Source organism: Rissa tridactyla, chromosome 7, assembly GCF_028500815.1.
Source record: "Rissa tridactyla isolate bRisTri1 chromosome 7, bRisTri1.patW.cur.20221130, whole genome shotgun sequence".
In the NCBI taxonomy this organism is placed as follows: Eukaryota; Metazoa; Chordata; class Aves; order Charadriiformes; family Laridae; genus Rissa; species Rissa tridactyla.
This window is the reverse complement of record NC_071472.1, coordinates 15,316,250-15,333,177: the sequence shown is the minus strand read 5'-3', so window position 1 is coordinate 15,333,177 and position 16,928 is coordinate 15,316,250. Positions and strand designations below refer to the sequence as shown.

General features: G+C 43.2%; 1 protein-coding gene across 3 annotated transcripts in view; it reads right to left on the bottom strand.

Annotated features, from left to right (window-relative positions):
- CNTNAP5 (contactin associated protein family member 5) overlaps window positions 1-16,296 on the bottom strand; it is a 300,020-nt gene extending 283,724 nt beyond the window's left edge. For all 3 annotated transcript variants that reach the window (XM_054210191.1, XM_054210194.1, XM_054210193.1), the window contains exon 1: window positions 15,971-16,296. In XM_054210191.1, the coding sequence (XP_054066166.1) occupies window positions 15,971-16,046 (76 nt within the window). In that variant the 5' untranslated portion in view covers window positions 16,047-16,296. The remainder of the gene's footprint in view (window positions 1-15,970) is intronic.
- Window positions 16,297-16,928: the final 632 nt, after the last annotated feature.

Genomic DNA, 16,928 nt, shown 5'->3' with positions numbered 1-16,928 from the left:
AATTACCTGTGTATGTTTATATACATATACACACTTACTACCTGTGTGCAAATATAAAAGCATTACAAGGAAAAGGGGATTAGCTTTGAATACCAGGTTCTACAAGATTTTGGACCTCACGGCTTGTAAGAAAGGACTTTCCAGAGCCAAATAAGCAATTGATTAGAGGAGAGGTGCTAGACTGAAGCAGATAGAGCAGACTCTGCTGCATCTCTGAGCTGCTCATTCAGCCTGATCGTAAGCAAACCTGATCTGCAGTTTGAGATAAAATTACATATTTTGCCTCTTCTAACAGGGGCTGTGTCTCTGTGTTTGGAAGGTGATTTTCCTGAAAGCAAGAGTATTACTAGTGGTTTTCATTATTATTATTATATCAAAACACCCTCGGTTTCCCTTCTCTTTCTGCTTTATGTAGACTTTCACCATAAACAAACACTTCCCATCTTACCAACCACTTCTAATGGAAGAGGCAGGATTCTATCTATCAGCAGGACATGGAGTGGTTGAAAACTGTATTTAATCTCGAGGAAGAAATAACAAGATTTGGACACAGGCTGGACTGTGGAAAGCCAGGGGAGACTACGGTGGTAAACCTGAAGGACACAGGACAGCAATACTGCACTCAAAAAGTGATGAGAATTAAAGAGATCGTGTGAGGAAAAGCAGCTCACTGTTTGGTTTCTTTGACATTGAGACACAGATTAGTCATTGAATCAGAGGGATGAACAGAATAAGCAAGAAGAGAAAAAAAAAAAAAGGAAAAAAGAGGTTAGTACTACTGAAGACAAGTTGAAAGCTAGTGAGAGAACTGACTAAATGGCAGAGACAGAAAGGTCTGCATGAAGGTCCTTCTGGATGTAATCTTTCTTCTTGCCAGAAACGGCAGCAAGCTCTTGAGCATGAATTGTGTAGTGAAACAGGGAGAGTTTAATCATAGCAGATTCCTTTAGCTCATCACAGTGTCTTATTCTTGGTATGGCAGGGCATCAGGGGCTCGCTAGCCATCATTAAAGGAGGAATGATAGAAAGTCACAAATTAGAGAAAGCCCTGGAAAGGATTACATGAAAGAGTCAAATTCCTAATGACTCATCTTAAAAAAAAAAAATTATAAATGTCTGATTAAGCAGAATATTGAAGCTACTCAATCTTAGAAAATTATTCCTTCCCTAAAATAAAAAGAGTGTAACAAAGGCAATAATAAAATATAACAATGGAAATGAGTGGATTTCATCAGGGAACTGTTTGATTCCACTACCTCATTTTTTGTTTTATTTTAATAATTGGAAAGAAATGGGTTTCTATAACATCAACAACATCTAAAATATTATTCTGCTTTTTACAAAGAACTGAAGGTGTGCACACATACAACTTTCCTGTCAAAATGTCATATAAAGGTAAATGCACACATAGAAGTCAGTAGAAAGATCTGGACATACCTATACAAGATCAAATTTCAAGAGTTCCATTTACAATGGGAAACTGTGAACTGAGTAGTCACCAGAATTCAGGAGCAACGTATGTTGAGGTTTTGATGTCTCCTTGTCAGGCCTGAGCATTCTTTATTTGATTTCAAGGTGGAGGAACCAACGTTTACATGACAGAATGAAGCAAAAAAAAAAAAAGTTAAATTCCCCTAAAAGGGGAAGAAGGAGAATTTATTTTCATCAGCTCTACATACTTTACAATATTCAGAGTCTACTGGAGGTATAAATACTTTTCTTTCAGTTGAACCATTCTGGCTTCTGATACTGTTTACTGGAACGTTTGATTTCAGTGAACATACAGAGGACTCATTTCAGTTTACCATTGCTTAAGTGTGTTATTGCTTTTCGAAACCATACACTAAGAATTAAATCCTCTGGACTCAACTGAAACATGTTTATACTGTAAAACCTAACCTCAGTAGTCCTAATGAGATTCTGTAGCTATTTGCTTTTCAAACTACAAAGGCAGGTATTTAAGTGTTAAATAAACAGAGCATCAGGCACAGAAATATAATGTGACATGAAAAATTAAGATAATTTCCCCAAAGATTCTTAGAAATAGCACTAGAAGCTCTTTCTCACTTGTTCTTTCATCAAAACTGACCCACAACTTTAGAAAACTCTGTAGCCATTTCTAGAAAACATCCATTTGAGACAGATCCTTTACTGACCTGTAAAATGCCAGTGCTCTTCTGTATTCAGAAAGGTCTTTTCTATCACCTTACTTATTTGACAGACACTTGATTCTGCCAGCATTTCAATATTTGAGGGACTCAAGCTTTTAATCTAGCTGAAATGATACCACAACACCTAGGTAGCTTGATGTTGCAACCTGCCAGATCTCAGATTGTTGACAAGTTGGTGTAATTGAAATTACTCTACCCAGAAAAAAATGAAATAAAGGACAAAACTGGGGAAGAGCAGCAGGGGAGGAGCTGCCGTTGCTGACTCTGTTGCTATTAGGAGAGGGAAGACTGAAAACAGCAGTTAATGCAGATGGGAAGGTCCAAACTCGTGAAGGAGATGGCCCTAGTTCTTTCCTGTTTGCACCTCAACCTGTTCCATCAGCAGCCACCAATTTTCCAATGCTCTGGCACAGAAAAAATAGACATGACTTATTATTCTGAATTCCCCTTGAATCTCTTTTTAATTAAATCTTTCCTTCCCCCCAGGGAAGCTTAATCAAAAAACCAACCCATCAAATTACTGATTTAACATAGGCAGATTCGCTCTAAGCCCTGTTCATTTGCATAGCTGATGACTGTTTCACTTTGTTTTGATCTTCTTGGTCACTTCAGTGAATGAAGTGAGGCTACGTGTTACGTGCTGTTTATTCATAATACTTACACTAAGTATGCGCGTAAGATTTATTTGCCAGTATATGTAAGAGTATTACAGGAAGAAGTTTTTAATCACTGTGACAAAGCTATCATGGAGTAGCATAATCACATGGTTGTATCTGGCTTTAAACATACTAGTACTAGCCTCAGACTTTCTCTTTGGTACTCCACTGTGTACGAGAACAGCTTCAATGAAATAAATTGACTTATTGATTAATGTAGTGCTTTGGAGTATCATGAATGACTCCCACCTTCTTTCATATATTTACGCTCAAAAGCGGGTTACAGACAGGGGAAGGAGGAGGGTTTCTCCATCACCACTATTTCCTAGTTGAAGAAAATCTACAGGCATACACAGATAGTGGGTATCTAAAAAGAATTTAACTTTGCTGCCTTCAATATCAGCTTAGTGAGTTTCCTGTTTCTTAGTTAAGGGCTATTCCAAAAAGACTTCTCATTCTTTGAGGGTTGAAGGATTGGTTTACTAGTCCCAGACTAGAACAGTCTGGCTGTTCTGATCGAACTTGCTATGTCCTCAAAGACGCCAAAGGCTGTCACCGGGCAGTGCCATAGTTACAAATAAGCTGAAGAGACAGGAGATGCATTTGCATGTAGTCCTCAGAGCAGGCACTCCACTGTTATCATCACTGGCATAAAGAGATCCTCCTACTAGGATGAAGACCTTGTGCTTCACACTTACTAACACAGAAAACCCATTCCTGTCCTGAAGGAATCTAAATCAATTACCTTTGTGCGTCTTGTGGAAGAGAAGAGCAGGCATTTCCAGCTGTGAACTGTTTGTCTCCCTGCCTGAACATGGAATTAAGTGCCTGTCTTGGAATTTAAAAAGCTTAGCTTGAACATGACTTTATAGATTTGCTCTAAATTTCCTTTAAGCTAAGATTATAGTTTTCCTTAATGTAAGAAATAAAAAGGAATAACCCTTCTCTTGTGCAGTTCTTTTGGCTATCTCAGGACAGTACTTTATAGTCATATTTAACTGGTTATTATTCTTTAACTTAACATGAACGCACCATTTCCATCACACAATTTTAGTTTAGCACCAGCGCAGGCAACTCAGTGCAAACTTACATGCTTTTGTAGGGAGGTGCATGTTGGCTCTACGCACATCCCTTATAGAAATGACCGGAAGGGCGCGGTGCTCAAAAGAAAAAAAAATTAAAATACTGTGTTTTCCTGGCTGACAGCCAACCAGCCCACGGCTCTCACACTGAAGACTGCGTAACTGTAGATTTACACAAAGATCCCACATTTGCTGCGTGCAGACCCCTATGGAAGTCACCAGGGAAAGCCAGCACAACCACAATGGTTTAAAGACCCCATTATCTGTTGAAGCAGTCAGTACTTTTAAAAGAAGAGTGCTAACAGCATTATTGCATATATTAAGTTAATGCCTAGCATAAAGGCCTCTCTGTCTAACCTCTGTTGTTAGGTGTACATCTGTACACACTAGAAGAGATGAACGTTTAGCCCTAATGAGATAAAGCAGGTAAACTCAAGCTCAAAGCAATTAAACACGTCACCTAATGATGCCCAGGAAAACTTTCAAGAAGTCAAGCATCAAACCCAGGCCTTTCAAATTTGTAGATGGTGCCTCTCCCTCTAACACCCACACTTTCATCCTAACACTCAGGAGTTTTATGTTAATTTTCATATGCTACATTTTTCAGTGCAGCAGAAAAACAGATAATTGCACTTGTAATTGTGGTGTTCCCTTGTAAAGTCTGTCAGGTGTTAGGACACTGACCCCAGTGCCTGTGCTAATTAGATGAAGTTGCAAAAACCAGGCACTATAAATCAGATGCTACTAACTTTTTTTTTTTTTGGGGGGGGGGGGGGGGGGAGGGAGGGGAAGAGATTGGAGAGGGAAGGAGGACAATCTGTTATAGCTGTGACTCACTGTCTGCTTGTAATCAGAGAAAGGCTGTCAAATCAGGACTTCCTTATTTAATTCACACAAGTCATTGGTGTCCGAACCCAGTGACAGAATTCGTGGGGTTTGGTTCAGGCCTGTCAAAGCAAGTGAAATAACGTATTTGCTGTGAAACGCGATGAGTCATGGAGGTTGATACGTCCTTCCATAAGCTGAAGTGGAAAACGACTTACGATTCAGTGAGCAGATCTTTTTTCTATCTGTTTTGCTGAGGTAAGCCTCTTTCATATTGGTTGACCTTGCCCAACAAAGCCAACTACTGCAGCTCCCGAGCAGAAGTACAGATGAAAAGCGCATCTCCATTGCTCGTCTGAAAAACAGTTTAGGCTTCTGCAAACACTCACTGATGAATGTGGGTGTGTAGAGGAGACTGTAATCCAAACTCATAATGATGCTGTAAATAGATTACTTCGACTCATGCGCAGCCTCTCTGCAGGAGGCCCCAGGGAACAGCACCAGCTACCAGATGCAGATTTCAAAAAGAGAAGAGTTTATAATTTGCAAACAAATATAATGTTATAGTTAAAGTGTCTAATGTTAGTCATTTTAGGGAAATTTGGAACTCAGGAATGACTGACAATACTAGTTTTCAGCCCGATTCAGTTCATTCTTTCCTCCCCGTAATACCTGGTTCCAGCCTGTATGCTTCACATGAATGGCAGAGCCAAACTCTTAAATTCTTTGGTGGCTTTCCTAGAGCATAGAAACCATACAGTAGCTCTCCACCAGGAAACTGGGCCAGAAAACAAAGGAGATGACTCAATGTATTTCTTCAGAGCAGAGAGATAAGAGATGGGGAAAACTGTGGGATTTAAATTTTTTTTAAGTGTTATCTATGTGGACTTTTGTACACTGTCATGAGCAACCTCATGTACTGAATGTTACTAACAAAAAGCTAGCTGTATGTTTTCCAGGCTGGAGAACAAGCTTTCATCTGTCCACCCAGGAGCACCAGCAATGCGAGCTCGCACCTGCCTGGAAGGGAGACAACTAGGAATACCCTTAGTCTCTCACAGCATTTAAAACATTCTCTGTAATCCTTGTAAAAAATTATCACAATATAATTCTATGGGTTATAGTGCCTAGTATTCACCTTGACTCAACAGAACAGGACGACTTAGGAAACAGAACAACTGTTGGTAAAAAAATATGAAGAAGAATGCAAAAGGGTGTGCAACTTTAACTTATTATATTGTCAATAAGTTGGATACAAGGCTATGATAAAAGAGCAGGCCAATGCACTCTCATATGATGTACTCAAAAGGAGCAGCAACCATCAGGAAAATGAATAGTTCTTCGTTCTGACAGGTGCAAACACATCTTGTATTGCATACATTGCCGGGCAGGTTTTAAGGAGAATAAACTTCACAGCAGAACAATAACAAGGATTTACACACTGGATGAACTGACTTCTGAGGAAAAGATGATCTGAAATTCAAGTACGAGTCACTCCCTTCATTTTCAGGAACTTTAGACCAGGTCCTAGATGAACCGAGACGGCACAAGAATTCAGTGAGGAACTGTCCAAGAATAATGAGAATTAATATTACACATAAGACGAGCTCTGCACTTAAGAAGCAGAGCTGGGAAAAGGGAATTTGTTAATCTCTAAATATTTGAATGCTGCAAGCTACATCTGATTGAAATTCATCAAATTTTCATTTTCTTTTCCAAACAAACAGTCTCTGTGAAAAATGCCATAGCTGTTTAATCTTGCTAGGGACTGCTGAAGGAGATTCTTCCTCCAAAATTAAAATGCAAACTATTTTGATACAAAATTAAAAAATAATGAAACACCACAAACCAACTCCTCTGAATTTTTTGGGGCAGGTAGGAAGCAATCCAACAGTGCTGTTCCTTCTGCATAAGGCTTCTCTTCTCCCTTCTGCTCTGTTTAGTGCCCTCACAAGCAGTTGCACAAAGAGTAGGGCAGCCTACGGGTAACGCGCCCACCTAGAATCCAATACCTCCAAGTCCATATTCTGTTTTTTTTCAAAGAATTCTAGGTAGCTTTAGACAAATCGTTTTAGCCCTGATGAAGCACCAGCCTCTGTAGAGGCACTGATGCTCTCCCTCCTGCCGACATGACTGTCCAGGAGCAGATGGGCAGATGTCCACTGGGTTTATCTGAGTACGGAGCATCCTGCATGTTCCAGAGCACGTGCTTTGGCAAGGAGAGGCTCACTGGGGACATCATCACAGACACGTAGGGACCACGGGAAGACCATGAACTCTTACAGCTACTAAAAAGCCCCTGTGATTATTCATAGAGGTAGTTTCCCCAGGATTATTTGCTTCTAATAGAAGTGCTCCTAAGGCCAGCTTTAGAAGACCATATCCTGTGAAGAGAAGTTCCCTCTCCATTTTGCTTGCTATGACTGTTGGCTTTAGCTTACCCTCTGCACTGTGGAGAATGAGCGCTCCTCAGCTCATTATCCTGTGGGCCAAGCATTTCTCATAATCTATTAAATATTTAGACCTTCATATAGCAAGTAATGCCACTAACTTGTTTGACTTAAATTATACCCCACTGGCAAATCAAATTAGAGAAGATTTGAGTAAATCTACCTTTTAAAACAAAAGCTGATTTTCTCTGTGTTCAGCCATTTGTGGGATTAACTTTTTTAATGGGTTCTTATGTGCACAGTGTTTTTGTTTTCATGGAAGCTAGAAGAGGATGAATTATGCATCAGGGGAAAAAAAAACCACCCTACAACATGCATTTTCATAGCATATTTAGTCCCTTTTGTCCTATTCATAAATCCATCCTGATTACTACAAATGCACGTGTTACTCCTAACAGTTCACTGATGACTCACTTGGGCCATTAATTCAGACCTCACTGGGTGCATTAGGAAGCTGCCACTAGTAATGGGAAACTGGGAGAAGACCCTTTGTGACCTCCCCTCTTTCCCTACAAAGAACAGACTCCATCTCCTGCTCCCTTCCGTATGTGTAATTTTATAGACACACCAGATATTCTCCAGGAAAAAAATGCCATTTCCCCTCCTGCTCCAGTGATAAATTTGCATGGAGGAAAGGAAGAAAATAGCCTTATTAGTGCTCAGTAGGTTGTTTTTATGACCTAGGAGGACATAGAGCCATGGGTCATAGCATCTACATCAGAAGTAGGGGCAATTTAGGCCTGAACATACAGAGACATCACTGAACTAATATGGGAATGACTACAGCTATGTCGCTGGTGACATAGATCACAAGGTATTTGTCTCTGTTCCTGGACTGCTGAAGAGCTGTCATCAGTGAAGAACCATTGTCATCGAGGAACAATGCCTCACCATTTAGAGCCGAAGTAAATGGAACTTGCCAATTCTTATCCAGGCAGTACAGCATTTATCAACTCCTTATTGCCCAGTTGGGAACAAGGAGAGGATTCTACCCATTTGAAAATTATTATTATTATTTACTACTGTATTGGCAACACAGTGCACTGAATAGTTTTAGAAGAAAAATTTATGCTCCAGAATTCCTAAGGGCCAACGCTCAATCCTTCTCAATACAGACAATAAAACAGAGAATGAAAACGCATTTATTTCCTTTCCAGTCCAATTCCTACTGTGCTACAGTGGTTAGTGTTGAATACCGTTCTGTTTCATGCATTGGAGCTCCACGCTGAACTCTAATTACCAATGTCAAAAGGGAAGCGTCCCCTAGAATGATACCATAGTTATTCTTCACAGTTTCCACTGCTGTGGGTGTTGCTGAATGTCTTTTGAGTACTTCTGGGTACCAGGCTGAAAGGAGAGCAGCGTGTCCCACGGCAACTCTATGCTCTTTATCCCAGGAAGATTGCACAGATCCCAGGCAATTATCAGTTTGATAAAGAGCGCACTAACACCAGCCACTAAAAACCTTTTATAGTCTAGAATGGCACTGAATGAGCAATTACAAAGTTAGCTTTTTCTTGTTATTGCTCTTATGAATCCACGTAACAGTGATGCTCGTTAAGAACACCCCTTAACCTCAAATTTGGAGTTGTGTTGTCCAGCATGGAAACAGCGTTGGCATGCTACACTGTTAACATTAACTGTAACATTAACATGTTACATGTTAATCACTGCTGTAACGTGTCTGATGTGGACTATGACAGAAGGGAGTCAGAGACTCTTCCCAGCAAGCCTCCAGCACCTACATCCAACTCACCAATAAGCCAGCCTCTGTGATCAGGTATCTGGACTTCCTTGGTCCAATACAAGCACACCAACGCTCCGGCAATCCTGGAGCTGAAGCAACCTCCATATCTCGAATCACAGTGATGCTGACGAATGTTACTTTAATTTGTTTTCTTAGGTAATCACCATTCATGACAAAACAGAAATCATTGAGCTTCTGTTATCCAAAGCCAGTTTTAATTAGACTCAAACTGAGGGAAAAATCCACTAGTTTACTTAAAAACCCACTTGCACCCTGGTTCACTAGAAACCCCCTCCCATCCGCAACACAATGCCACACAGGGATTTGATTCCAAGCGTGACTCCTCTCTCTGATTTGGCACGTGCATAGGGTGAGGAAAAAAGTTACACTGGTATGCTGCCACTGATCGAGAGGGAGACTAAGGCACCAGTGCCGCTTTTACCATGTGAATCATTTATTTCTTGACATTTCTTTCTAATACTAAAGCCGCCTTCTCAACCAGGAAACAGTCTCCAAATCCATACACAATGTCTGAAAAAGAGTAGAACACGCACCTCTCTTCCAACATAATTTCCACAGACTACTCCTGCCACGGAAGAGAGAAACCTTTTTATCACAGATGTCCATGAACTTAACGCATCCTGTTGCCCTCTCTACAGCATCCTTCTGGTATTTGGGGCTATTCAATGCCCGTGCAGATTGAGACCTCTGGGGTTGCACTAGAGACTGAGTGGTTGAACACTGGCGAAGCCTTTATTACGGTAGAGAAACACTGGATAAAAGAAAAGCTACCATTACCTAGAAGACTACTTTGTCTCTCTGAGCTCTGTATCTTCTTTTCAGTTAAAGTACCACAATTGTGATTAAAAAAAAAAATCAACTCTGCAGGCTTTTAATTCACAGATTACAAAATATAATAATTGAACAACCAGTACTCTAATACCTGTTTAGTATTATAGTTCATGCAGCCTTCCACTGCTTTATTCAGAACCTGTGTTGATAATCTCTGAGCACAAACTTCTGTTGGAAATGGACCAAATTATCTGAGTTCTAGCATATGTTTGTAAGAATGTAGAGAAAGAGCTAGTATCATGCAGAGGCAAAATGCAGTCAGAAAAATGGGATTTCCTCTCCTGGAATACAGATCATGCAAGATCCTTCATGACATTTACAAATGGCCTCATGCTCTCTCTTTTACTAAGTTACTTTCCTTTATTTTTGGAGCAAATACCAGCTAAAATCCAAAATATTTTCTGCATATCTATGCAGAAGGGCAGTTAGATCACCACATTATGAACTACCAATTTTTTTTTTTTTAACTGTTTAACAGAGCAGATGATTAAAAATAAATAAATCAATGTTTTGGCATCTCTTTTTTTCCCTCTAGATTCTATATTGCATTGTTTTCATCATTTAAAACATCATCAGTTGCACTGATCCAGTGAACAGATGGCATTATCAGCCCACAAGAATCTGCATAGGGCAATTAGAAAATTCAGAGACAAGATTAATACAAGGAAATCAGTTATCAATGATATCAGTCAAGCACTGTGTGCAAAAAAATTCTTGTTTTCCTCTGACTCTACAGAGACATGCTAATAGGTCTACTGATGCTTCCCTCCTTACCAAGTGATGCATTCAAAGCCTCCAAGAATTGCCTGTAATTTAAAATCTTTATTACATCAGTATTACACTGTTGTCTTCCCATCTTCCTTGGTTTGAGTAGAGGAAGTTAAGAATGAAAAAACAACAGTCCATGTCTCTTAGACTTTACTGACAGCAGAAAGAAAACATTCACACAGATCTACCAGTTCTTTTCTCTTTTGCACCCTTCTTTTCTTTCCTGTGTAGACCCAGAAGAAATATGTCCAGCGAGAACCACGTCCTACGGACATGATGCAAGTGTGGCCTTTGTATCAGTGAGACAGCAGCAGTCCGAAAAAGTGGATGCTACAGGGCCAGAATATCTTTCCCCCAATTTTGGGTGTGGAAAAACCCAGCAGAGTCCTTTATTGTTTTATAAAAAGCACAGCAGGTTACCTGGTGCCCTAGGTAGACAGCCCACTCCCTTGAACACTTGGTGGGACTGCAGGGGCTGGCGGGCTAAGGCAGAGCAGGTGCGCATAGAGAGCCTCGTCAGGTGTGATGCTGACAGATACGCCTGCAACTCTGTGTTTCTCCCATTTTCATCTCTTTCGGTGGGGGAAGGGGGGAGTTAAGACAGTAATTCAAGTCTGCCAAGTGAGCTGAAACCTGTCACATCTCTAGAAAATGCATTTTGGGGGGCTAAAAATAAATAAGTGCCATCCCATACTCCCGCCACCTTTGGATTCTTATTCATCTCAGTATTCAGCTATCCGAACTCCCCTTCCTTCAAACAGCAGCAGAGAAAGGGGAGGGAGGGGAAGAGGAATCCATGGATTTAGAAAATATTATATATATAGCAGGGCAAATATGAATCTGATCTAACAAGAAAGCACAGGTCATGATCGCACCGTATGACCCCAAAGGACTTATTTTAGATACTTAAATGTATAATCAATGTGAGAATCTATCTCCAGGCTTGCTTATGATACACTGCTTAAGTTCCCCATTGGTACAAAACTGATTATAGTGATTAAAACCATTCACCAGTCCTACGCTCACTGGGGTGCTGGCAGAAGCCTGTACTTGCCATGTGCCGGGAGAGCTTCACTAGTGTGTTGTTCTACCCCGAGTCGCCGTATTTTCCACTTGAAGTCTATACTTTGTACAAATGTACCGAGCACATTTGAAAACAATTTGTTCTCGCTGTTAATTTATATGAAAAGTCCTGCTGCGTTTGCATGACATTAAGAGCAAAAAAAGAAAAAAAAAATTGTCCAAGCAGACAATGTATTTGATACTGCGATGATAATAACCCTGGATAGATTCCTGTGGGCTGGCAATGCCATCTGCCTGGTGGATGCAGAATCCAAAGACCATTGTAGTCCATGGAAAGACCGTCTTTAAGACTGGTCCAAAGCCAAGGAGCGCTAGTTGAGTCAAACTGATTGAATGCTAGATAATGACAACGGTGCAAGAGAGACACTGATCAGCAGTGGGTCCCTTGGACTTTGCCGTGGCAGGAATCTCATTCGCAGCCTTTCTCTCAGGAAATCTCATTAATCTGTACCGTTTCTTCATTGTTGCATCTGAAGACATATGTTTTTCTCCCTGTATGGAGCTAAAAGGAGGAAAGCATGCCTGAATACCAGTCTCTTGTAAAGAATATTTAAGTACTGGAGCCAGAGGAAAAGCCAGAGATGTGCGTCTGATCCACTTTACTCAGCCTGCAAGCAAATGAGCCACAGCCTGAGATCAGATGATCAATATTGTACCTATTCCAGCAGATCTTTTAAAAACTTCGCATTCTGACCACATGGGTAGAAAGGTCACTGTTTAACAGACCTCTTGCCTTTGCCGCTGTTGACCCGACAGGTCTCATTCATGCTGTTACAAGTTCCAAATATCCCTACTGATCTTGATGGCCTCAAGTATCCACAGTCAAATTTTCTCCTGGAAATTTTCACTTACACTTGTCTGACTCCGGCACAGTTACTATCAATTTAGATCACTGTAAAGGAAGACCAAAACCACAGTCAACACTATTGTTGCCTAAAAAAAGTCTCCTTCTCCAAGAAAACATATGTTTTCTTCAAATCCAGAAAGATCATTCTTTCCCATTTCAAAATAAATGAAAATACAGACACACACTACCTACCTTTTAACTGAATACTGTTATTAAATACAGTCTACTGTAAGGCCACATCTAAATCTACTGCAGAGTAGTGGACCATACGTTGACCATATATTTCAATAAGAAGTTCAATAAGAGATCTGATTCTACCACACGTGGAACTCCTGCAGCTTTGACTGGCAGTCATGAGCAGTTTAAGTGACAGGTTTGAAAGTCTCATGATCGGGTAATAAATGCTAATGAACTGGGATAACAAATGCTAGGGATTCTGTGGTAGAAGAGGAGGCTGTGCTCAGGAGTGGAAACGTGTCATCATTTCTGACAATAACTTCTTGCAACGGAAGTTAGAAGGTGCCACTTGTCCAGGAGGCATTTTAATCGACTACATCCTTCTGGCCATGTGGGAAAAGTCAGTCAAGAAAGATATAAATAAGAAGGTGGGGGCCAAAACGTGTAAAGTAACAACAGGAAAAATTTCTAAGATGCATGACACCAAACCATCTGGAGGACCACTAACCAGAAAAGCTCCAGCAAGTCTTTTCCATATTCTCACTATTTCCCCCCTTCCTTTAAAAAGGAAAAAGAAAGAAAAGAAAATTGCATTCAACAACTGGAAATCTAGACTTGCCAAAGCTACTAAGGTTTCCAGATCACAGAATATGCTGCTAAAGGGCAACTAATTTGTTATATCACAGGCAAGGCTTTGTGTCTCCTTGTCTACCTGATGAATGCAGAAGTTTCAGTTTCCCCAGATAGCGTATGCAACTCCTTGCCAATGTAACGTACATGGCTATTTATTCATTTTCTAGTAATTAGCATCCTGGGGAGAAATCCGATTGCCACTCTATTTACCTAATGCAATAAATTATTGCAAAAAGCAAAGTGGGAGGAATTTCTTATGTTTTATTAGCATTTGGTAATTTTGGTCTTTCTAATGATGTCTACTGACCCCTAGCCTGTAGCTGTGTTTCAAAGCAGTTTCTTTAGCAATTTTTTTGTTTAATTAAAAACTATTACCAAAGAGGAAATTGGAATCAAATCTCTCAGTGGTGGGGAAGATTTTGACTTACTCAGGATTTTTACATTACAGAAATTGAATAATGAGAAAAGAATCATTTTTAAGATATTCCTAATTTAGAAGCAAGGAAAAAAAAGAAATTAGATTCACGTCTTGTTAGATGTTAGGAAGAAAACTAAATAAGTTGCATTCTTTCTCCCGGAACCATACTCCTTTTCCACTGTAAATACTGTCCCCAGTTCTGTTCTTGTTTGCAAAACCTGTCAGAAAGAAGCTTGTTGAAGCCGTTATAAATATACCAGTATAGGCATCTGAATGCGATTCCTATGGCCAAAGCGTTCCAATTGAGGAAGGCAGAGAAGTAATGCTTTCCCATTTGCACTTTGGCTTTCAAACAGAAGGACCTCTGCTCTGACAGCGGCCTGTGCTGAAGCTTCCCATTTGCAGAATCTGGTAACTTCTCTTTTTGGAAAGTTTACTGGGTACCCATGAGCTCAGTAATCCTTAAAAGCAATGGCACTTTTATGAAGCTATTTAAATATACTTCAGGATACTACTTATAGGCACAAAACATTCACTATTTTTGCCCATATATAATCTTTCTCAGCCCAAAACTGAGGAAGGGAGCACCGCTTCCCTCAACTCCCACATACAGAGATGATTTATTTAAGAAGGTGATGAATTTTCATACTGGATGCAATTACTGAGGTCCACGCACACACACAGATATCTTCACATGCCGATCTAACGAGGTTTCTAGGGAACTTGTAGCTATTACAGATTCACAGGCTCCTTCACTTAGCTCCTGGGAAAGCACTTACAGCTGATTCCATGCTAATTCATTGCCCAATGAATAAGTAAAATCTGTACAGTATAATAAAACCATTGATCATTACGCTTTAAAAAGATTGACTCCTAAATATTTAGGAAGCAGTGTGTATTCAATGGAAATGTTTATTGGCACTGGGAAATTAAACTGTCACCCGTGAAATAGTAAAACTCATTAATGCAGAGTTTCTTTTTAAGTGTTAGGAATTAACTTTATGACTGCATCAGTAATGGCAAGCCTCAGCCTCAAATCGCCTGCCATTTAGTATTCGCGAACATTATTAAAACATATTAACCGTAATTTAATTGAGTGAAAATTAAAAAAGGGATATAAAAAAAAAAAGAAAAAAGAAAAAAAAAGTTCCCCGCCTTCAGCGCGGTAGCTCGTTTGGGAGCAATTAGCGATGGGGCAGGCGGGGGGGCGGCGCCGGCTGCGCACCCCGGCCGCGGGACGGGACGGGACGGGACGCGTCCGGGCAGGGACGGGGCCGGGGCCCCGCGCCGCCGGCGGGGCAACAGCGCCCCCTAGCGCCCGCCGCGCCCCGCCGGGGCCCCCGCCCGCCCCGCTCCGCCCGACGGGCCGCGTCCGCGGGGGAGGCCGCGCACCGCGGCGCCCCGCTCCCTGCGCCGCCCGCCGCCCCCTCCCTTGCTCACGGAGCATCCCGGGCCCACCGGCGGCCGGTTGCACCGCGCTCGCCGAAGCGCCCCGTAGAGCCACCGCCGGTGCCCGCCCGCCGCCGCGCCGCAAAGCCCAGCCGGCGAGGGGAGGCTCCTGCCTGCGGGGACGGACCCCGCCGGCGCCGCCCGTAAGGCCAGCAGCAATACGTGGGGAAACTTCCCAGGGGGGCATCTCCCGAGGAAGAGGGAGCGAACAGCCATTTCCCACCCGGGATGCTGCGGGCGGGGACGGCGAGCGCGCCCCGGGACCCAGCCGCGCCCGCGGGAACCGACGGCGTCCCCGGGGCCGGGGCGGGGGAAGGTCCCCGGTGCCACCAGCGCTGCTCCGCCGGGCTGGATGGGGCGAGGCTGCGCCCGCAAAATCCCGGCACCCCAGACTGATGCGGGAAGGACCGACCCCTTCCAGACCGGCAGCCCCGGCCCCGCCGGTGGCGGGCGGCTGAGGCAGGGCAAGCGGCAGCGACACTGGCCGCAAAAAAAAAAAAAAAAAAGAAAAACCGCGGCCAGAGGAAGGACAGAAAACCGTGAGGGAAAACCAGCCAGAGGCTCGTTGCAGGCTCCAGCGGCTCCCGTTCACTTCCAGGGCCACACCGGCAGGACGGCGGCGAGCAAATTCCTCCACCTGGCCGCAACTTTGCATTTCTAAGCTCCATTAGCAAACCGGAGCCGGGCTAACTTTCTTAGAGGTCATGTTGCAATAACCCCTTTTTTCAGGGAGTTTTTCCCCCCCCCATCTCTCCCCCCCACACCCCCGCCTGCCCCAACCCCAGCCAACTCCGTGAGCTCCCGCTACTCACAATTTGTTGCGGTTAATCCCAGGTGCCAAAAACCGAAAAGCAGCAGAGCGAAGCCCCCGAGTGCTCGGGAATCCATGTTCAGCCCCGCAGGGGGAAGCCAGCCGCCCGCCCGTCTCCCCCGGTCCCGCTCTCCCGGCGCCTCTCAGCCTCTGTGCGCTCCCTCTTCCTCCGCTCATTTACTCCATCCAGCATCCAGGCACTCCGGAGGATGGGGAAGCCGGAGCCGGGGGCGGCCGAGAGACCCTCCTCCGCGGCCCTTGGAGGAGCCGCTCCAAACGCCGGCGGCAGCGCCCGAGCCGAGCCCGCTCCCCCGGCTGCCGCCGCGGAAATTCACCTTGCGAGCGGCGGCGGGGAAGCGGCAGCCGGGCGCCGGGCACCTCCTTATAGGCGAGAGCCGCCTGCACTCCACCTCCTCCCAGCCCCCTGGAAGTCACTCCTCCTCGCCTTCCAGGGAGGATCCTTATTGCAATCTTCACGCGTTGTTGATAAGCATCAGAGTCACGGAGTAAATCAGATGCCTGGAGGGAAAAAAAATTAAAAATCTTCCTCCTTTTTTTCCTCTCTCTTTTTTTTTTTTTCCTCCCCTTTCCCCCTCCTTTGGGTACAGCTTTGGCTGGTACATTTTAAAGAGCCCCCAGCTCAGTTGTTTGTTTCCTTGTAAATATATATGTTATATACACATATGTAAAATATACATGTATGTCTCCTGGCATATACAGTGCCGACACAGCCCAATGAGCCCCAGTCCCGCTCCCGGGGCTCAGCCTCACCCTCAGGGAGGATGGAACCTCAGATGGGGCTGATGCTTGATCTGCTCTCCTGTCGCTGCTGGTCCAAAGCCTCCCTGCCTAGACCTCCTAAGAAGCGAGTGGAGGTGGCCCCGGGGGTCCCAGCAGAATTACGGGGAGTTCTCGTTAGTGCCCCCCAGCCCAAAAAGAAAGGTGGCCCCTAGGGTTGT